At 39.3% G+C, this 22,751-nt stretch overlaps 1 protein-coding gene across 1 annotated transcript in view; it reads left to right on the forward strand.

Annotated features, from left to right (window-relative positions):
- The first annotated feature begins 1,590 nt into the window (after positions 1 to 1,590).
- The window catches only part of LOC139713590 (microtubule-associated serine/threonine-protein kinase 2-like), a 73,833-nt gene continuing 52,672 nt past the window's right edge, over positions 1,591 to 22,751 (forward strand). Inside the window, exons 1-2 of the mRNA XM_071625298.1 lie at positions 1,591 to 1,841; positions 8,833 to 8,861. Of these exons, the coding sequence (XP_071481399.1) occupies positions 1,689 to 1,841; positions 8,833 to 8,861 (182 nt within the window). The 5' untranslated portion in view covers positions 1,591 to 1,688. The remainder of the gene's footprint in view (positions 1,842 to 8,832; positions 8,862 to 22,751) is intronic.

The raw sequence follows: 22,751 nt of genomic DNA on the forward strand, positions 1-22,751 counted from the left end.
TTTTACCCTCCCTTTTACTTCCCCTACCCCTCTCTTGACTCCCCTCGACTCCCCTCCCCTGCTTTTCTCCTTTCATCATACAGCTGTACACAAAAGTAAAACTGTAGAGGCTTCTACAGAGTCTGGGGATTGTCATGCAGGCTTACTGACTAGTGAATCATGCTTGTTTTACTGGAGCTCTCAATGACAGAAGTGTTAATCTTAGGGAGATGGCAAAGTATCAGCTGGACTGTGTGTTAATTCTACAGTGACCTCTGCTCTACCTCCAAATCCCTCTCTCCATGTACACAAGCTGAGATCAAGATGTGTGCGTATAGTTTGCAAAAGTAAGCAAGAAGGGCAAAACTCATGAATGGAAGGGAAAATGTGTATTACATAATTCAACCATATTCCAGATAAAGACAATGTAGAGACCAGATTTTGAGATAGAATTTAGAAATCCAATTTGAACAGAACTGAAAGAAAATTGCAATGATGACACATGTCCTCAAATTAGCAGTAGAATGTGGTACATTTAATAGTTAGACCTAACCCACCATTCTCACTGTGAACAGTGCCAGCTCCGTCATGTTTTTGTAGCATTAGACATTACAAGTGGCTCTTTCCCCAGACATGGGAGGACTGTTTTCATGTGTGTTTGTCTGTCTGTCTGTGTGTGTGAGGGCAAAAATCTGTTTTCACATGAAGGAGAGTGGAGTGATTGTAATGTATGCCCTTATCAACATTGCTCCATATTCTACATACCACTACATGTACAGTATACATGTATGTATTTGAATGATCTGTCAGCCTTCTCAAAGAAGTTTACATACAATGTAGATGTATATTGTGCTCACATTCAGTGTGGTTCAAAACCATGGCATTAACAGGGAAAGATAGAAGAAGTGGCTTCATATTTCTTTCTTGTTAATTCCTTCCCCTCTCCCATTCTCTCTATGAGCTTGAAGAGACTTTTATTCTTCAATCCCAAAGTTTTTTGATGCTCTTATGAGTTGACAACATATTTTATTAAAAAGTTACATTAGTCTTGCTGGGCAGCTATCATTCCTTTGAGGATCTTGCTATGTGGTTCTTTGTGGAACATTGTAGATGTAAAAATTGTTTAATGACATGATATCGGATGATTTTGTGAGTGGTAAAAATTGCGTTCATGGAATACAGTAATGAACAGTGAAATGCTTGATGTGATGCTTGCACATCACATTTGTGTCGGGATCAGAGTTAATATTTTTGCATTTTGTTAGATTGGCACCACAAAAAAAAAACTAACAAAAATAAGAACTTCACAACATATACATGTATGGCGCGTACAGTACATTGCCAGAGGTAGAAACAGCAAATGTGTGTGTGTGTGTGTAAGATGAAAAACAAGTGCTGGTTTTAACTGACTGCTTTGCAACAAGAATGATACACATGTTTGTGTGCATTAGATAATGTACTGCAGTGCTTAAATAACTAAATTGTATTGAATTTTCTAAATGATTTATAATATAATCATTTTTTTTTAAATCTTGATTTTTATTCTTGAACAGTCGGACTGCGAGGATGACAGACTGACGCTAGATGTTCAGAGCCCCAAGCCAAAAAGTGCTGGTTTCGCTACATCCCTGCCGCGAGGATTCAAGCTAGCCCGCCCTCTTTCTATCGACGAGAGCCGCTATGTCCGACGCGGGAGCCTTGGCGCGGCCATGATGGGACCGTTCCATTTGAGCGTAGGGGGCTCCACAAGCTACCAGTCTAGTACAACCAATGCACTGACGCTAGGCGGGGACTCGGGTAGCAACCTCACTAGGATGAGACCACTCCTTGGCCAGTCGGCGCCCTCGCTGTCCGCAAGTTTGGTAAGCAACCGATTCCATGCTGTTCCATGGTCTATTTTGTAAGGATTAATGAGTTAAACTTCTTCCGTAGACCCACACATAATCTTATGTATGCTTTGTATACCATTTTATGTATTAGCTCAGGGTATTATTGTCTAAAACGATCACATGTCTATGTGGTATTTGAAAAGGGAAAAAAATTAAAAGTGTCCTCATGTATTCTTATCAAATTTCTAAGTTACCCTTTGCTTTCAGTAGTGATATAACCTTAATTAAGAAAGAAGAGAGCTGGTATCACATGTCATAGACTATGAATTGAATTGTAATAGTTTCTATCTGTACTCATGGTGGATTTTATCATCATATTCCTTTAAAGGTATCTATCTGCTCATGACCCAGTTTGGTGTCCTGTTTGCTTTAAAATATGCAGTTCTGTTAAAATAAGTGTGATGCCCTCAGCTTTCAGTATCACACTCATTTATCAAGGAATGCATTTGTCTTGGATCGATGTTCAGAGTGAACAAGCCGTGTCTGTCCTGACACATTGATGTTACATGAACATGCTAGAATTGTGAACTTTGTACTCGTACAGTGTTGACAGTGCCGGGATAAGATGCCGTGGGGATTTGAAAAAAAAAAAGAGAAAAGAAAGAAGAAGTTTATATGTGGTATGTGCAGAGCGGTTACAGCTCGTTATTCCGAAGGTTCGTTATTCCGAAGTCTCTTTATTCCTAAGATTCGTTATTCCGAAGGTTCATTGTTCCGAATTTCATATTCGGATTAACCAATCTTCGGAATAACGAACCTTCGGAATAACGCCACAAATTTTCGGATTAACGAACCCATTTTCATTTTCGGATTAACGAACCTCTAGGTATAGGGAATTGCGTGTTTCAGATTAACGACCCTTCGGAATAACGAACCTTCGGTATAGCGAACCTTTGGAATAACGAACAGCACCCGTGCAGAGCAATGCATTAACTGTGAACTACATAAGTACCAAAATCAGCCCTTCCACAGTATTTCTGAATTATCATTTTCGTAGTTTGTGTCATTGTATGTAAACAAAATGTTACAAAAATGTAAACAAACACTTTGTTTGCCCATGAATCCAGCCTAATGTACTTTCGATAGCAGTAATGATATCATCTGTTTCTATAACCTTAATAGTCCCAAGAGCTTATACAGTTCTTTGAGCTCAAGTTCTAAAGGTGGTGTAGCAAGACTCTGCAGGCACCCTTGAAGTACAGTATCAGGGTTGTCACTTGAAACCTCTGTTGTGGGAGCAAATTGAAATTGAATCTTGAAATCAAAATATGAATTTATCAAAGTACAAATTATATACAAATTATCTACAAACATTAGGAATAGTGACTGCATTCGAACTTTACAATATTGTCTTATATTTTGTTTATTCCCTGAGTTTTAAATCGAACAATTAGGTCTTTTGCTGTGTCTTTTCTGTGTACTTGTATATCAGTGAGAACTGCTCATGCTGTAGATGGCATTGTTCATGTTTCATGTTTTACGATCAGGCAAAGGACGTTGGTGCTTGCTCTGTGATAAGCCGATTACTGATAACGTGTCAAATACACGCACCTATTACTGTAATGAAGTCTGTTGTCTGGGGAGCATGACCTTCCATGTATCCTGATACCATGTCACATGGCCACGCTTGTGCTCTGAGGGATGTATTTTCACACAAGCGCACACACACACACACACACACACACACACACACTTACACACACAGCATACATGCATGCCCTTAGAAACACTAGACATGTATACAAATAGTGCAGTGCTGTTGAGAATTAAATTGATTTTATAAGTCATGTTTTCTTTCTTTTTTCTATACTCATATAATAATTGCTGTTAAAATTGATGTTGAAATAGAATATCAGCGCAAATTCTTGCTATTTTTTTTTTCCCTCCAGAAGATTAGAAATGAAATTGTCATTTACTGTTCAGGTAAATATAATGCTTACAGATGTGGAAGGCTAGTTGAAGACTACATAAAGTACTGTCAGCGGTGGAATAGATTTCACACTTAACCTTTAAACTGTAACACCATCCAGTGTAAACAAGACCATCAGAAAATGAAAGCGGAAGAGTTCCGGGGAGTCCTAAATGAGTTGGAAGGATCGTTAGGGATATGTCGACAGGCTGGTTGATTTATGAGCTAAAGAAATCGCAGTGAAACGTCTACCCCCCTCTCCCAACACGTACACACACACACACACACACACGCACTTACACACACACACACACACACACACACACTTACACACACACACACACACACACTTACACACACACACACACACACACACTTACACACACACACACACACACAGATCCTCTTTACCGTGGTTAAACCTCAGTTTTGTTTTTTGTTTTTTCCCCTTCCCTGTTGGAAATGATACCTGTAATATGCTTAGATTTGATTAGGCTTGTCATTGTGATTGGGGGAAGTGATTGCTTGGATGATCCACACTGTTTTTGAGATGATTACTAGTGAAAGCTGTCTGCCCCTGATGATTTTCAGGAGACCTGCGATTTGATGCTTTAGAAAACGAAATGATTTGGAGTTATGAGGTTTGTGGGTTGCAAGTTAATTGGTATCGTTGTAAATGTAATGGATAATATTAAAGTTAGCTTAGGGATTTCCCCCCAAGCGAGTCCTGGAAATGATTTTCATTTTTACTTTTTTTTCCTGATTATTCTGCACCAACATTGGTTTGAGTGGAAGATCCTATCAAACATAGTAATTGCATTGACTCTATCATAACCTCATGCTAAACAACTTGTCCATGAAAGATAAGAGAGTAGATTTATTGTGATTACTGGGACAAGAATGCATCAGCCTTTCTCTAGCTTGGTGGAAAAAAAGAAATGACATGTAAAGATAGAGAACTTATTTGTGTGAAATATTGCAGATGCATATCATGGCTGTTTTCTGCTTGGTTGTTACTTGAATCATGGATATTATAATACCTGAAGTTGTGTTTTTTAAGCATTAGATGTGACCATAATTCTAGAGTAGAATTTTTACATAACGTAATGTAATTTTGTCATCACGTGGCAAGTCCATTGAAGATGAAAGTTCTGGACTATGATGCAGAGTGCTCTACATAATTTGTTCCCAATCTTGGAAACTACTGCTGTGATAGCCCAGCAAGGAGGGATTGGCGCCAGCTTCAAGTGTTATGAAGCTTGCTGGTAAAATAGAAACACTCTAGTGACAAGGCTACAGAGTGATTTGATGACATGCAAAATGTGTGTGTGTGTGTGTGTGTGTGTGTGTGTGTGTATCAGAACCTGGAAGCTTCTTCTTATTGCCTGTATACATTTAAATGCCATCTGAAACCCAGCTTCGAAAAGCAACGCACACCATGAAATCAAACACGAAGTGAGTCTAGGGCTTGTCGTCGATGAGCTAGGTTGTCAAGTACATGTAGCCACACACTGAGCATATTAGCTCTCTATGTTGTGATAAATTTTTTGCCCCCAAATTGTACTGGAGGCAATATTTGCAATGATCCTAGTGAAAAAACATCAGTGACAACTATGCTAAAACATCTCAAAATATGTTTGACAGTATTTTAGCATGGCTTTCATGTGTCAGGATTTCATTCAAAGCAGTTTCCTCCTTGAAACACTTTTTACCTTTAACCCTGTCGGAGTAAACGGTATCTTCTGATTCCATGTTCATTGCATGCGACAGTCCTGTGTGTCTAGCTTTGAAAGTTTTAGCCCATTAGTAACTGAAACGCCGGAAACCGCCTGTCCGCTTTTAAAAAAAAAAAAAGTTTTATGCTTTACCATTTTTATTGTTTTCATATAGAATAATATACATAATTATGTGATTTGAAAGAGGTCAAAGGTCAACAAAAGTATATCAGGGGGCGTTTCATCAACATGTTCGTCGGAGGTTTTCACTGACAAAATTGCTATCAGCCAATCAGATGCAAGGATTTCAGTAGCTTTTAACAGTTGTCGGTGTAAATCACCGACAAAAAGTTTCATGAAACGGTCCCCAGATTTCTGTGACACACCATTCTCTTGGTAAAGTCTTAATAGGCTTTCAAATAAATAGACAAAGATAAACATGCAGTGAGCTATTAACATTATTTAGAAAGTCGTCGAAATGAGAGTAATAATGCTGTTTCTTCTGGGGTACCATAGGCCATTATGTATGGAATCTTCAGTTGCTAAAGGGTTAAGAAAAGGTTTCAAGTAGTCTCATAAAAATATGCAGACAGGACTACCATCATTTTCTTTCGACCTTTTCCTCCCGTCACTGGCTTTACGACAGTGGGTTTGAGTTCATTCCCATTTGGAATAAAGAAATCGAAAAGTGAACAAACACTTCTGTGAGATGTGCATGACACATTAATCATGCATCATATACAGCCGAGTCTCTTGAACCCAAGCGAATTCCATGACGCATGAATGGTGACATTGTACAGCAAAGCTTTGCCATTTTCTGTCCAGGGTTTGTTTGCATCATAGCTGGAGTAGATACATTGCTGTTTCATATGTGTAATCTTGGATTTCATTTCAAGCCAACTGCAGGCATGATCACAAAGTTTTTAGATTAGGCAGGTTACCACAAACTGCGAGTGGTGATAGATAAAGGATGCTACTAACCTGTGCAAGGATTAATGCTTTTGTGTTCCCCATCTTGGATTTTATAGAAATTTAGTGTGAAGTAAACAACAACAGCAACAGCAGCAGCAGCAGCAGCAGCAGCAGCAGCAGCAGCAGCAGCAGCAGCAGCAGCAGCAGCAGCAGCAGCAACAACAACAACAACAACAACAACAACAACAACAACAACAACAACAACAACAACAACAACAACAACAACAACAACAACAACAACAACAACAACAACAACAACAACAACAACAACAACAACAACAACAACAACAAAAGACAACAACAACAACAAAAGACAACAACAACAACAACAGAAGACAAACAAAATACCGTTTATAGAGGCTGTGTGTTGTTAAGATTACAATCATATTATATTTGAAGGTTATAAGATAATGCTAAATAGTGGAGAGAATGTGATTATATGATTGAATTATGGTGCAAAATTAGATCCAAATCATGTTAAATTCCTTTTCTTGTGAAACAATCACAAGTATATGAAATGTGTATTATGAAATGCCATATGCTGTTGGAGACAGTACCATGGTAGATTTTATCTTTTATTTTGCAATACAGTACATTGTATATTGTGTCATACGGAGAAGAAATATTTCCAGCAACATGTGTTCAGTTCAGCATAGGCCAGAAAATGTTTGTTCACCATTCAAAATCTGGCTGTTCAGTACATCTTCTTTGTTTGATTGTTGAAATCTTTAAAGACGATATGATTATTATCGATTCAATGACCATGATCATTGTAACTTAACAATATTGAAATGCCAGGCCGGGATGGTATCTCCTTCACAGATGACAATGACATTGAAAAACCGGCAACAACCCAAAGGACAAAACAAAACAAATACTTGTATTGAACTTTAGTATTGAACTTTTCCATTACAATAACATTACAATAAATGTATGTAATAAATTGAAATGCCATGTACAGGTCACTGCCAGAGACAAAGATTTCACCTCTTTGTTGTAACAAAGCATTAGCATGACATCACTCAGTCACGAACTTGTGAACGCTAGCCCATTGAAAGGAGCGAGGGCTGAAGTTTGTTGTTAGAAAGTGGTCAGGGTTTGTTATCTGCCCAGGTGGAAATGGAACATCCTGTGCGGAAATGGCCCCAAAAGTTGATAGCGATGGTGATGTGATTGGCAAAAGTTCTGTGGCATCTATCGAGACCGTTCCAAACCTTATGGAAATATTAGCAAGGAAAGCCGATTGTGAAATCCGATGCAATGAATGTGCTCAATTACAACAGCTTCCTGAAATACCTGATGATTTAAGCAGCCATATATATATATAATGCGCAGTGTTTTTTTGAAATGATAGACTAAGCCTCAGTGACAAGGTGATATTCAAGGGAAGTTATTAATAGAGGCAATTTACAGAAAATAATGAGCAGTCATCAAGGAAGTCATGATTTTAATGTCAGTGTCTCTTACCCAGCCTTTATCCATTGTGAGCAGCTCAAAATAGGTGAATTGATCATATGACTATGATGTTGTGTGAATGTTTATTTCTTGTTTTGTTTTTGTAAAGTACTGTTACTTACATGTCAGTGGGTTTTTTTTTTATTTTCCTATTCAGACTAGGCTGACACCCCCCCCTCCCCCCCTTCCCCCCTCCCCCCCCCCCCCCCCCCCCCACCAAGGATATCAATTTCTAGTCTACAGGACTGTTTGTACTCAGCTGACAAATATTTATTATTTAAGGGGATGGTACAGTTTTGGATGGGATAAGACTTTGGGTTCTAACATTTTTTGATGATCATTTTGTGAGATAATGAGAAACCTCATGTGAAATATGAAAGAGCATATAACTCTAAGTGGAATTCAAAGTTTGTTAAATGAAATGTGGTTTTGAAATGGCTGATTTTAATATCCCAAACAAAGTGATTATAATAAAAGGAGGGACTCACCTTTTATGAGGATCACTTTGTTTTACTTTCTTTTTGAATATCTCAGTCATTTCAAAACCATGGTAAGATTTTCATCAAGTAAAATTTGAATTCCATAGAATTGTATGCTCTTCAAACAGTTCAAAAAGTGGTTTCTAAATATCTTGCAAAAAATTAAACTGAACTCGACCTATACTCTACCACCTCTTTAAGATACTGCATCACCACCCTGCAATGTTATCAAAGTTCCTAGAACTAGTCACAGTGTATGGTCACTCATTCTGTAGTTGTGTTCCTTGATCAACCCATTCCGTCCAAGAAAAATCCCCTGTCACAGTTTTCACATGCTCAACCTACCAGGCTTATACTATTGGCCATGGGTTAAATGACCTGTTCATATTCAAATTCTAATCCCTTCTCTCTCTCTCTTCGTCATTCTTTTACAGAAGGAGCTATCTTTTGTGAGGAGAGGAAGGTATGTTGCTTATCTTTATTCTTTCATTCATTCATTCATTCACTCACTCATTCATTCATTCTTTATATTCCTTTGTCACACCTGATTTCGACCCTCGATACTTGACATATTTGATTAATCTTTCATCTATCTATCTATCCTTTATTTTTTTTCTCTTTATAGACATATGGACACACACACATACACACACTAGTACATTTATAGAGGTGTGGGTATAGTACACTTATATATATATATATATATATATATAATTTTTTTTTTTCATATTTGATTTTTTTTTCTTTTGAGTTGACACTGGCATCGGAAGAAATCTAACAATGTCGGTTACCTGGACCATGTGTTGTGAAGTGCAAGTCACAAGTACAGCATACAATAATTTTGTAAAACAGATGGCAGCTACCAGTGAGTGAAGGGAAGTGTCTAATCAGTTGTGAGTTGTTTTACTTGTTGCTGTGGTATGTGACCGTCAACAGCTCAGAGGGAGATGAGGCCCTTGCGTGTCAAGTTGTTCCGCCGTCCGACGGGAGGTGGGGGGGGGGGGGGGGGAGGATCTGTATTGAACCAGAAGGCCTGTGATGATAATCTGAACTTTATATAACTTGAATGAGTGCATTGTGTATTTAGCTTCTGAGGAGATTTAACATTCTGCTTCTCAACTCTGTATCATCTTCAGCTTGTATGTTATGTGTCTGTGAAATATGTGTATCATGGGGGTTGCATTCAGTCACCTAGGCTGCTACATGAACAAGTTATTTATGCAGAAGCCGGCGACGACGTTTGGCAGAGCAAAATCTGGCTGTCTTGATGCTTGCCAAGTTATATGTGCATCTTTAAGGGCCATTTTCATTTAATGGGCTTGAATGAAAACTTGCATGGGTAGAAAACCTACAAAGTTAATGTGAAAGTTGCCTAGCAACTGTACCAAATTCTGCCCGAAACATTGGAGGAAAACACGCAAGTCAGACTGTGAAGTTTCTAACCTAGGGCAAAACTTCGCAAGGCATTTTGTAATGAAAACGTGCACAGCAGAAAAATGACGAATCTACTCACATGACTTTGGCATCTGCTCTTCCTTTAGTGTCTGTTGAATGAGTAAATTGGACATGCACAGTTCTTCCAGAAACTTTTTTTTTTTTTGTGTGTGTCAGAGCCAACATCGGGAATATTTAGGGTAATGTTGACAGGCAGTGTAAAACATCGCAAATTTTCCTGTCGCAATTTTTCGTACTGAGAATGACCCTTTTGAGTCACAGAGAAATGATGTTTGTCCATGCAAATTGCCCTTGCTTTCGTCTCCCTAAATCTTCATTGGTTTTGCTCACTTATTCTGAGGAAATCAGATTTTTTTTTTTAATGCATGAAACTTTCTTGAATTTCATGAGCGAGCCAAAATTCTCATAGAAAAAATACTTGTGAAAGCGTTTGTCTGCAAAATGCATTGAATGCCAGTGGCAGTTTGCGACAGTACATTGATTGTATCATGCTGCAAAAAAGGCTGTCAGCTCCAATTCGTGAAAATTTCATGCTTTGAATGTTTCTGGTTTTCCAGAACATTGCGTCTGTAATGGTATTGATACAAAAAATGGTTACTTTCCATGCTCTTATACAAATACTGCGCTTTAACTCTCTTGCTGTTTTCTGCTGAAAATAGCTTAGTTTGAAGAGATTTTCATTTTTTTTGTGTGTGTAAAATTAATTTTTCATTTTGGGGGGTGGGGGAGGGAATAATTGCAAGGGTTTTGAGAATTTGATTGTTATTTCCGAGCTGTTTGATCTAATGAAAAAAATGGGTGTGGCTTAAGACTGAAAAGGTTTGCAGTAAGTAATTGCTCTCAGAACTACCTGTTGTATTCTATAGTGCCCCTATTGTTTGAGTATATGCATGCTGGGAGTGGGGGTGGGGGTGGATGAATGGAGGTTTTGATGCAGTGGGATTTCAATACAGTGAATGATTTCCCTACTTCCTAATTAAGTGACTGAAGGACTGAAGAAAAAAGAAAATAGCCTGAATTGTGTGGTACTGAAGAGAGAAAGAAAGCAAAATAATAAAACAAGACCCTTAGTCCCTCAGACTCTCATTAAACTCGGCTACACACTGACGTCACTTGACTACGGTGAAAGGTGCCTTACAACTTTTTTTTTTATCATTTCCTCTTTTTTCTATATTGTTTTTTTTTTTCATCTATAGTGCCATGTTATTATATCAGAATCAAGAGGTCGGGGAGGGAGGGGGTGGGGCGATTAGAGGTTGTTAAAGTAGGAGAGATGAAGAGAAAAGACTGAGGGGAAAGACAAGCAGCTGGAAGGGGTTAGGGGTGGTGAGTGAATGGAAAATGGCAAATAGCTGTCGGAACATAAAGAAAGAAAGAGCAGGAAAGAAGGATAGAGAGGGAGAGGGGAAGAGGAAGAAGGAGAGGGAGGCAGCGAGGGAGATGTAGAGGAGCGAACAAAAGCAGAAAGTGAATGAAATCTGCAGAAATCTCTGACGATGGAGGAGACTTTTGTTTCTGGAGGTGACCTTCCTAACCACGAAGCACACATAATTCCCTCCCTGCTTTGTACCGATACATATCCCGAGCTCTGCCCTGCCGTGTAATACCACGCAGTGATTGTTTTCACACATTTCATATTTTCATAGTGCAGTTCCCAGTCCCTCCGTCGTCGGCGCCCGTATTTTCTTTTAGCGGAGCGTTGGTTTGTCCTGTTAGACTCGGCACTTAGGGACCCTGTCACACTCAGCAGGGGAATAATTAGCCGTTCGCCTTGGATTGTGAAAACCCGAACGCGGGACTTCACAGGACAGGATACAGAAGCTTGTAATTGGCGGCTGTCTGCTGTCGCCGTAGACCGGTACTACGCATGGAAGTTCCACACAAACAAGCCGCCTTCAAATTCATGCTCACGTGAGGTCATGCTTCCCCCAAGGACTAAGCGCTGTCAACCCGCTGCAGAAAGTTTTTTGTTTTCGTGTTGGCATTGGCAGCAAGGGGGCTGCGCAGTCCAACGCTAATGCCACAAGAAACCTCAGATAGGGGAAGAGAGAGGCATCAGAAGTCGAGAGGCTTGTTGCAGAAGCGGCAGTCCCTTCCAGTATCCACGATGATGTGAGGTCGTTGAGGAACTTGTCGAAGGGGTTGTCATTGGCAATGCAGAATCTGTCTCCGTTCCTGCCACAGCCACTCCAAATCACATCTGTTTGATCGGTGTCTGGGAAATACCTTTCAGAGTTTCGAGAAGTTTTAGCACTGGTGTGCAAATGGATTTGTGCGCTCTGGATGGATGTATGTAGTATTGTCACTTCCCGTGTGACGCCGAGATGACTTCAGTCTGCCGGTGATAAACTGCTGCTGTCGACCACCTGTCACATTCAAGGATGAGCTGCAAGTGAAGCAACTGGACTTGAGAACCTAAACAGGGAAAGGCTTCAGTGTCGAAGCAGATCTGCCCACTGGTTTCTGTATATCTCCTTCTCTAGGCAGACAGACATGGATATCACTATGCTCTTCCGTTTCATGTATGTATTAACCCTTAAATCCAGTGTGTTTAAAGTTGAGCAAGTAATGGTATTGGAACCAAATGAAAATTGTAGCCCATTCCATCTGAACATAAAAGTTTGTGTCTATAATCTCAGCATTCGTTTCTGAAATAGATTTTATTGAATTATTTTGATGCTTGGACAGTGACATGATTCATTCAAATCCTGATTCATATTTGTTGAATGTCTCTCTCTCTCTCTCTCTTAATTTTTGCAGTACATTATAAAATCAAACCAGCTTTTCCCTTCCTCCCCATCCGTCCCCCTCTGAAAAATGTGCAGTATTCTGAATCTGATATCAGAGTTTCCAGATAGCCTTACAGTGAATGCAAACATCTATAAAGATATGTGAAGAGACAAGCTAATATCTTTCTAGTGGCACATTTTGTATCTACTAAAATTGGAAAAGGCTTCCTAAATTCTGAAGTATTTCTCTGTTTCCTGACAAGAGTATAGTCTTAAGAGTCTTATGGATTCTGGATGTATGATTACCCACTAAGATGCATGTTACACACAAGTATCTCCCTGATTTGCTGTTTGGATCTCTCTGCAATGTATCTCATGAATCACATCATAAGCTTTGTCAACTTCGCCTCTCTTGTATCGAAAGTGAGAGTTTGTAGCGATTGGGGGGAAACAATGCGAAACTTTCCCCCTATCCTGGTGTGCACCCTTTAAACCGTGTTGATGATTTCGGTGTGCGGAAGTGATAATAGACTTTACCACTTACCTCTCCAGAGACTGGCCTCCTTGGAGGTTTGTGTGTATGCTCTCAAAACATGTTCTCCTTCATGTGGAACAAAACAAGGCAAGGGGGGGGGGGGGATGAGGAACGGGAAGGGAGGGGGATTAGGGTTGGAAGTTTTGAAAGCTCATGGGGGTAAGGTGAAGGAGAAGGTGACGAATAGGGAAAGGGGACGGGGGATGGGAAATAGCGTCAGGGATGCGAGATTGGCTAGACTTGAAACAGGTAAGGGGGAGAAAGTTTTGATGGTAGGTGGTGGAGAGAACGGTTCAAGGAGAGATGATTCTGGTTGAAGAAGGGGAAGGAGACTGAAGTTTGGTGGAGCGGAGTGGTGATACAGGGTAAAAAGGAAGGAAATGGGAGGGTGTTTAAGGATGAGGGAAAGGTGATGGGAGTGCTTGAAGGGAAAGGAGGGTATAGAAGAAATAACTAGAATGGAGGAGGAAATTGTGAATGTATAGGGAGAATTGGTATAGTGGAAGTGTTCGTGAGAAAAGAAGGAGTTTACCAAGTGTTATTGTTGTTGTTCCAACTACTAGCGACCTTTTGTGTCTTGTAAACCGGAATTTCACAGGTATATGCTGGATTTCATTGTTCTTGAGATTGGGTTCCGAAGCCTCTTTAGCACCCAATTGTGACCTTCTTATTTTTACTTGCCACAAGCATTCATTTGCAGTGTGCTAATCTGGGGTGATTTATTCTGTGTAAATCGGGTCAGGGCAATGGGATTTCCTGCAAACGTTCACATCTAACTATACTCGCCTGTCAATTCTTTCAAAACCTTTGACACACTTTTCAGTATACAGAGGTACTCTTCGGGGTATCTTTGGATTAAACTCTGCATTCTGTATACTCCAAAGTGATGTGAACACAGGATGTTTCATTGAATCTGTGCATGTTGTAGGAATGTCCAAGTATGAATCAAATATGCAAATTCTAGAAACTGAAAATAAACATGTCAGTTTTCATACAAAGGAATATTTTCCGGTGATCTGATAGGATTTACGTTATGGGAGATGGTTAGTATTCTTTCATTTTCTGATATGATTTTTCACAGATTATGACCATGTTTAGATGAAGGAACTGACTAATTTATTTTATTAGTTATATGAGAAAACTTAAAAGTAATCAATATGATTTTTATCGTTATGATAAATATGGTGATTGTTATTATTAGTAGTATGTCTATCACTGCTACTGCTGCAGTTACTATACTATTCCCATAATTGATAGGAAAAGAATATTAGTAGCAGCAATAGTAGTGGTATACAGATGTAGTATTAAATCAAAGCAATAGTGATTATGATAATGGAAGCACTGTATGTTGTACAAATGGCCTGTGGTTCTCACATGATTGTACCTACATGAAAAAGTAACTTAGATTTTTTTTCCTCAAAATTGATTCTCCCTTGTTATTGGTCATGTGATTAGTTCGAAACAGTATGAGATGGATATTTGTGTGTACCTTTAAAAGCAGGTTATTTCTAACAGCGCCACCGTTTAATTGGAGTGTAGACGTGAGAAACCACTGAAGCCGCTGGAAGCGAATATTTTTTTCCTTTTATGATATTGAGGTAAAACACATCATATGACGAAGTAAGGCTTAAACAAGGAGAATGCTTCATCAACTATAATTAACACAGTCAAATCACAGACATTCATATCATGTCGATACATAAAATCATCATAGTAGTCCTACCTATCTATCTCTGTGTATGCTTCACTAAGTAGTGTACATCTGTTTGCCAAGGTTTTTACATAAGAGTATGTGGGAATGTATGTCAAATAATTTGAGGGCAAAGAAATCAACCAGCTTCTTTTGAAGTAGATGAAATAAAAAATATCTTCTCTCAAAGTTGTAACACTTTATTTTTAAGCATCATCATGGCCACAATATTTATGCTTCTCAAAGTTTTCACGTAATCACCTCATGGTTGACTTTTTTTTTAAGGTCACACTGGTGTGATTTAGCCAGAAAAAGGAAGTGAAAAAAAAAATGCCTAAGTGTGAAAACTTGTGACTTTGAGATAGCGTCGTTTGTTGTTTGTCTCTGAGCAGCAGCTGGTCAAATGACAGCTTCATCAAGATGAAAGGAACAACAATTGGGGTGACCACTGTTGGCAGACCGCGCCAATCTGAGTCAAGAAGGCCACAAGATTTTCAAACAGTCGGTGGGGGTGGGGGGAGGGGAAAGGGGAAGCGGCGCTAATTAGACGCATCCTGAGCAGGTCGGCACGCATCCTGGAATTCGGCATTGTAGAAAGCTGTGGGCTTGGTGCCGGATCGTTTGAAAAACAAAACAAGGCAAGGGCAAACATGCAAAACACAAAGGAGGAAATGGAGAAAAATAAGACAAGCTTTTTGCGGCAGGGAGTCATGATTCACAATACATTTTTTTTCCCCCTCTTTACCTCCTAATTAACTAAGGCAAAGAGTTTCCCTAGTTACACATGCCTAAACAAAAATAGTGTCTTAAAGGTCGTTAGGTTCTATATATGTTTACAATATATGCATAGATCTATATCAATTTTCCTATATAATATTTGCATACATAATACACATGATACATAGATACTCCTTTGTATGCAGACATATGCACGTCTATATGTGCATGCATCACAAATTCTTCTCATTCATCCAGTTGAAGTACAAGATCAATAATTAGTTGAATAAAAAACTGGAAAACAAACTCACAGTTACGACGTTTCGCCAATTATCAATTGGCTTCTTCGGGCGAATGATGCTCCCGATGATGGAATGGTTTCAATTTATCACCCACGTGGGACTGAGCCGTTCGCAAGATCCCAAGCCATCTTTCGCACGCTGGACAAGGTCCAGTGCGCTCTGCACAAATCTCGCACTGTTTAAGGGCCATTCCATCATCGGGAGCATCATTTGGCCGAAGAAGCCAATTGATAATTGGCAAAATGTCGCAACAGTGAGTTTGTTTTCCAGTCTTTTGATTCAACTAATTATGATCATGCATCACAAACATACATGAACATGACACACCATACATCAGTATACATGTACAGTGTGTGTATGTGTGTTGTTTATCTGTGGGTGTGTTTGTACATAGGCATTTGTTTGTGTACTGAGTATTCATTCAATAGTTTTCATTCTATGTGTCTGTCATATATTTGTATTATAGCTTTTGTTTATTCATTGTAGCAATGTGCTGTTTTTCCAATTCAGTGTTAATCATACAAAGTTCTGAAGTCAAGTTCAGTTCCCAGTGGCAAGCTTTTTTATGCCAGTCCTGCTTCAGGCACATACAATGTAGTCACTAATTGAAACAGAGTCCATCATAATCTCGTGCATACACAGGATAGTTCCAGGAAAGGAAAGCCCCTTTGCCGCCATCTGCAGGAAGGCTATAAGACAACCCCTGAGAACAGAAAAGGGACTGGTCATTAGCTGAATGGATGCTTCTGATTGATATCATACTCCAGATACTGTAAAACCGAAAATTTTCCTTTGCAGTTTAATTTCGCGAGAGCCAAGATTCGTGAAATCAAAATGCATGCGAAAGTTATTGTTTACACTGTAATGCCTTGAATGCCAGAGGCAATTCGTGAAAAATTTCATGCCGCGAAAAAGGCCGTCGGCTCCAATATGCGAAAATATATCGTGCATATTTCTTGCTTAACAGTATGAGAACAGTCATTCAATGTCGTGGCATACTTACCCTAGGACCTTAAAGCAATGTATGCATCATTTTTTTTTTTTGCAAGTCACTATCTTATTACACCAGGTCTTCATTATGTTCCCACTGGCCATGGCAGTCACGTTTCAGGCCACCGTGGACAAAATGGGGCCGGACGTGAGACAATGCGGAGGGGATGGGATGGGTAAACATGACAAGCCGTGATTGCCGTCGATGCAGGGCCAGATTTTGAAACTGTAAAAAAAAAAAAAAAGAAAGAAGGGAAATTTGCCAAGGCAGTCATGATGCATATGGTGAGACCTCGTGATCGTACTAGGTCGCCACGCTTTAATTTTGATTCATTTTCTGGCAAAGGTTCCTCCGTTTCTCGCCACAATTCCACTGTCGTGGTTTAGGTGGCTTTGTGACCCCACGCTGTTACCTTTGAACGGATTAAAACTCTCAACATTTTCACTAATACAGGTGTACTAAAATAGAAGCTCTCCAACCCCTCAAATCCCCTGCACTCCCCTCTGAAGGTTATTGCCACAAGAAAGAAGAAAATTAAAGCATACTCTAAAACCATAAAAAATTCGCATCATGAAACTTTTGTGAAGTGTAGCCAATGACCCTTTTTTGCGGGATGAAAGTTTCGCAAATTGCCGACTATGATATACAGCATTGTACTGGCATTCATTGCAATGTGTAGACAAACACTTTTGCTTGCATGTCACTCTGGCGAATCTTGGCTCCCGGTAAATGTACGAAAGTTTCACACTTAACGTAAATAAAAAAATTCTGGTTATACAGTATTTGTGATTTTCAGTGTAGTTAGGAGGAGAAAGCTAACGGCTTCAAAGCGTTTATTCTGTTTGTTACACTTTTTGTTATTGCTCTCTTGTTATTTTCTTGTTCTGTCACCATCTCTTTTTCGCTCTTCCGTCTCCTCATCGTTCTCATTACCATCGCCGTCGTCAAGTCCAGACATCCGATCGGATCTGATATTCATTACGAAGCTATCCTTGTCTCAGCATCCATATCCGCTTATGAATAATTTCTTTACCAATACTCTGCCGCTGCGGTTTGTTTTGCTCTTATGTGGTGGAGTGTTTTCACATAACTTTAAGGAATATATATTGTCCTTGTTTCTTCTTTTTTTTTTGGGGGGGGGGGGGATGAGCAGAATGCTTGTTTGTGTTCACATAAATCTGTGACGTATGCATTATGCATGATGTCAATTTTCTCACAAATCCTCACTGATCTGGCGTCTAGATTTCACCAAATTCTGTCAAAGCGACAGTATTGTAGGCATGGATTGGCTGTAATACTGATGGAAGCCAGTGCTTTACTTAGAAATGACTTGTTGTTTTTTTCTCGTAATTTTCTTCTTGTTTGTGCCATTTCAGATGCAGGCAATGTAAGCCTATGCTGTGCCGTAGGTAAAAGTGTGTAGCAATGTTACTGAATGCACAGTCCCTGCAGTCAAATGATATGTTGTCATTGCAGAACATGTGCAACTACAAGTGTGGTGACATATGGTGTAGTCTGTACGTACAGACGTAATTCTGCTTAAATTCCCAGAAATTCACATTCATAAGAGTTGATATATTATGCTCTGATTACATTTTGATATGAAGATGTGTGATACATTTTTTTTTTTCAGAATTAGTTTTTATATTTTTATGTGATAAAGATATGGTTTACAATATAAAACTGGTAAGAATTTATAGATTGTGCAATGTTTTTGATGAAGAAAGTTCTGCATTGCAGACTAGTTCTTTCTGTCAAAGGGAAGGTGGGGCTATCAAATACTTTTACCATGACAATGGCTACATTTCATCGCTCTATCTTCCATAACCTTGAACGTCCCTGAATCTCGGCAATGGCGAATTCTTTTGTCCATTTAGCCTTCCCTCACTGTGATTTTTGTGTGTCCACAGTATTTTTTTTTTAATTCTAATTTTTGTGTGTGCTTACAGAATGCATGCCTTTTCCTCCCTTTCATATGTTTTGCATGATTTTATTCATACTGTATTTTCACAATTGTGAAGCTCCTGTAAAGGTTATATGATTGCTCTCTCTCTGCTGCCAGTATTTATTTGGCATTGAGGGAAGTTGGTTGGGAAAATAGAAAAGTTAAATGCAAGTAAAAGGAAATATAAAGAAAAAGGACTGTTTTGGGGGTGGAGTAGGAAATAGAGGAGGCAATATAGAGCTATTTATCATTACTTGACATTAAACAGTCCTTACAATGCATATGAGTCCTTTCTTCCTTCCAACTCCCGATATATCTTGATGCCAGAGCAAAGAACGTCAGTACAAAATTTTTCCCAACTTTTACTAGTGTGCCCCGGAAATCCGTCTGGTATGGAATGACTTGTAAGTGTAGGGATGTCTTACATGGCACCCTGAGCTTTTTACAGAGTGGATTTGGCGCAATATAAGTTCCATATCTTATTATCATTATTATTATTATTTTCATGGAATGTTGTTATCTTTTTGTGATCTTCCCTATCCACATCCTTTTTTGCGATCTTCCCTATCCACATCCTTTTTTGCATTGCCTTTTCCATTTTTAGTGAAATTTTTATTATCCTTTCTCGTTACTGGGTATTTACACAGTATTGACATAAATGCATGGATTGTTTTCAAGGGATTTTTTTTTTTTGAAATGTGGGAGGAAATAAAGAAGTGTTCTAAATTATGAATTGATTAAATGAAAGCAATAGTTAAGAGATAAATGTTGTACAAGAGTAAGAAGAATTATGAAAATTTAAAGTCGCCATGCATGGCATCCTGTAGGAAGCCATATTAAAGATGATTTGTCCAAAAAAAAAAAAATCATGTCCTACATATTTTGGGGTACACGTTGTCAAAAGAAAATACAAGGTTGGAAGACGTGAATTACATCATGCAAGGCAAGTATTGCCCCAGTTGAATCATATTCTTCAGTCCCAGTAGATTCAGCTTCATGTAGAGTTGATTGTTATGTCTTTTGTAACAAAAATGACATCAAACGCACACAGAAGGAAACTGACCTGAAATCAACAGAATTTATTAGTGGAAAAATGAGCAAAGAAAATGGGATTAAAATGACATCAGTGACATTTACGTGTGCACACACGTACACGCTAAAGAAAAGACAATTATAGGATGATTCCGCAAGTATTTTCACAGTCTCATGACCCTGCCAATTCTTCGGAGGCATACATCAAATGTATAGCGTGATGGCTCACTCCCTCTGTTGGTCGTAAACTCTGTGATACATTGTGTATATTGATTTGATTTCACTTAACTGGAGAGATACGTTTCCTTCATTTTGTCGCACATGTGGAATGCATAATGCATGCATGGGATACATTCTCCATCCTTGCAATACATTTTCCATGAACTCGCAAAGTTGAAAATGACTTGACACAGTGTGTACATCTCCCCAGAAGACGGAGAGATGGGGATGCGGTCAGTCTGCATGTTGGGGTGTTGATAACGCCCACACCCTGTCGCAGTATCATTCCCAGCCGACAGGATGTGCCAAGGTCAGTCTGGTCCATAGTCTCCCCAGACAGTGCATCTTGTTTTTTCCCCTTGTCTCCTCTACCTACTACAGTCAACCCTGCATATGTCAGTCCTGATGGGACTGAAGAAAACTCATCGACTCGTCAGTGATATTCAAATTCTGTGCGTACTGAGGAATAATACACATAAGGCTGTGAATGAAAATTGGGACTTTTTTATTGTCATCGACTTGGTCAAATTTTTGAAATGTGCTTTGCCGACTTATGCGGAGTTGACTGTATAATCAGTCAAGCTCACTTACACATTGCACAAGAAATAACATAGCAAATACTAACTTCTCTGTTCTAGCTCTTCCTTTCTAAAAGTACCCTAGCAATTCATGCATGCCTCAATATCCAGTGGTTTGCTCGGCATGCACAGCACTGACTGCAAAAATGAGACATTTTTGCCCAGTGATACCCAGCATGCTGTGCAAATTTGCAGCTCGTGGCAAGTCACGAGCAGCACTTTGCAAAACCCACCAAATTCTCCCGTGTGTCTCAACATGCAGATTATGCAAGTCGACATTAATTATCTAACGTCACACGAACGTGACTCTGCAAGACTCCGTCTTACCAAATTCGCTCTTCAAAACTTGCGGGTGGCTTATACTGGCAGGAATGCACAAATCCTGAGTAATCTCCCAAGTTCACATATACACGTATATGCGGTATTGTGTGTCAGCAGTAGAATGATGCAAGCGAAACTTCTGAAGAGTTGAAAACGAGTTGAAAACTCCAGGTAATTTGCTGTTAAAGTGTGAATAACCCTTCTGCTGTCTGGCATAGAGCCTCAAGGGGATAGAAGGCATTGTTTGTCTTGGTGGAACCCATCATCTCTAGTAGGTACTGTCAGGATGTGACATCCTTCATTGTTTTGACTAGGATTGAAAGATGGGGGTGGGGTGTGGAGAGGAAGCAGCTTTAAAGGAAGCTGGAATCTTCAGTTGAAAGGGCAATGGCTTCAGCATGCTGTCATGATACAATCCGTGCCAGATGTTTTTTTGCCGCGCTTCCACGTATGCCAGTCGCGACTTCTCCGAGCTCACGCTGCAGTGGGGCGTCTAGGCCTTTTGTCACCTGCTCTTTGAAACGGGGTTCAGCAGCATTGGGTTGCATAAGGTTTTGCAATAGCAGAATTTCATCAACATCAACATCTCTGTACCTTATCTCCAGCTAAGGAGCATTAGACATCCTGCTCCGTATGTGGGGGGGGGGGGGGGGATGAGAAATTCTGTCGTGAGGTAATCAAATGTAGAATGAACCTATTGACTGGCCAGTCTCATGATTAAGTGCTAAATTGCATGTCAAATGATCGTGCCCATGACATGTTATAACTACCTAAGACTTTGCATATTCTGTACTGTATTAGTGTATGGAGAAGGATGTATTTTGTATATAATAAGGTGAGCCTAGATAAACGTTGCACTCTGTGTTCAAGTTGGTATGAAAAAAAAATGAAATGTACAATCAGACAAAAAGAATGGTAACAGTTTCATCAGAATCATACCTAAATGAACAAAATTATGGAATTTCAGAATATCATACAGTTCATGTATTATCAAGAAACAGTGATACTAGTGGCAAATATACATGTAAATTACACTCACTTTTTTTTTCTTGATGCAAGATTAAAAAAAAGCAAATTGTGTCCTTACTCCAATTTTTATGTTGTTGTGTTACAGTACTGTAGCAGTGATGAGTTTTAGGGTGAAATGGATGATAATTCGGCCTTGCATGATTTTGTTTGTGTGAGTGCACAAACCAGTCGCAGAGTTGTGAGTTTACATGATCACCTCAGCAAATTTGTATAAAAAGTAGGTGATACATGGAGATATATTGGTTACATTTTTTGAACGCTTATAATTTCATTTTTTTTTTTACAATTCTGTTGAAAGCTCATACCATTCTGCTAGTTTGATCATTGTATTCTATGTATATTAAATTCAACTTGTTCTGGGAGTGAAATTGCACTTTGGGCCACCAGAAATTCTGTCCTAAATCATCGCTAACTAGAGTTTATCAGTAGTACTTGGAATGCTTTTCAGTCTCTTGGAAAGAGTACGTGAAGTCTGGTCTGCACAGTGAGAAATCAGGATGATAGAACGGTGACTAATAGGAAGTGATAAAACATTTGATGCTGGTGTACATTTCAACAAGTGTTCGTGGATGTAATCCCATTCAGTTGTGCCAGCGGCTCTACCAACTACATAGCAAAACAATTAGTCATCTCCTGAAAGGCAGGGGGGTTGGGGATGAGAGGGGAGGGGGACTGAGCAGGTGGGGAGGGGTGGGTGCTGGAAAGACAAAGGGAAGGGGATGAAAACAATTGATTGATGAGGTGCCAAAATGCATCAAGTGGGAATGAAGGCTGTCCACTACAGATTCATGTACTTTTCATAGATATTGC

The sequence above is a fragment of the Diadema antillarum genome, unplaced genomic scaffold (genome assembly GCF_040938485.1).
Source record: "Diadema antillarum isolate AM-2024a unplaced genomic scaffold, OU_Dant_1.0 seq00002009_RagTag, whole genome shotgun sequence".
Classification (NCBI taxonomy): domain Eukaryota; kingdom Metazoa; phylum Echinodermata; class Echinoidea; order Diadematoida; family Diadematidae; genus Diadema; species Diadema antillarum.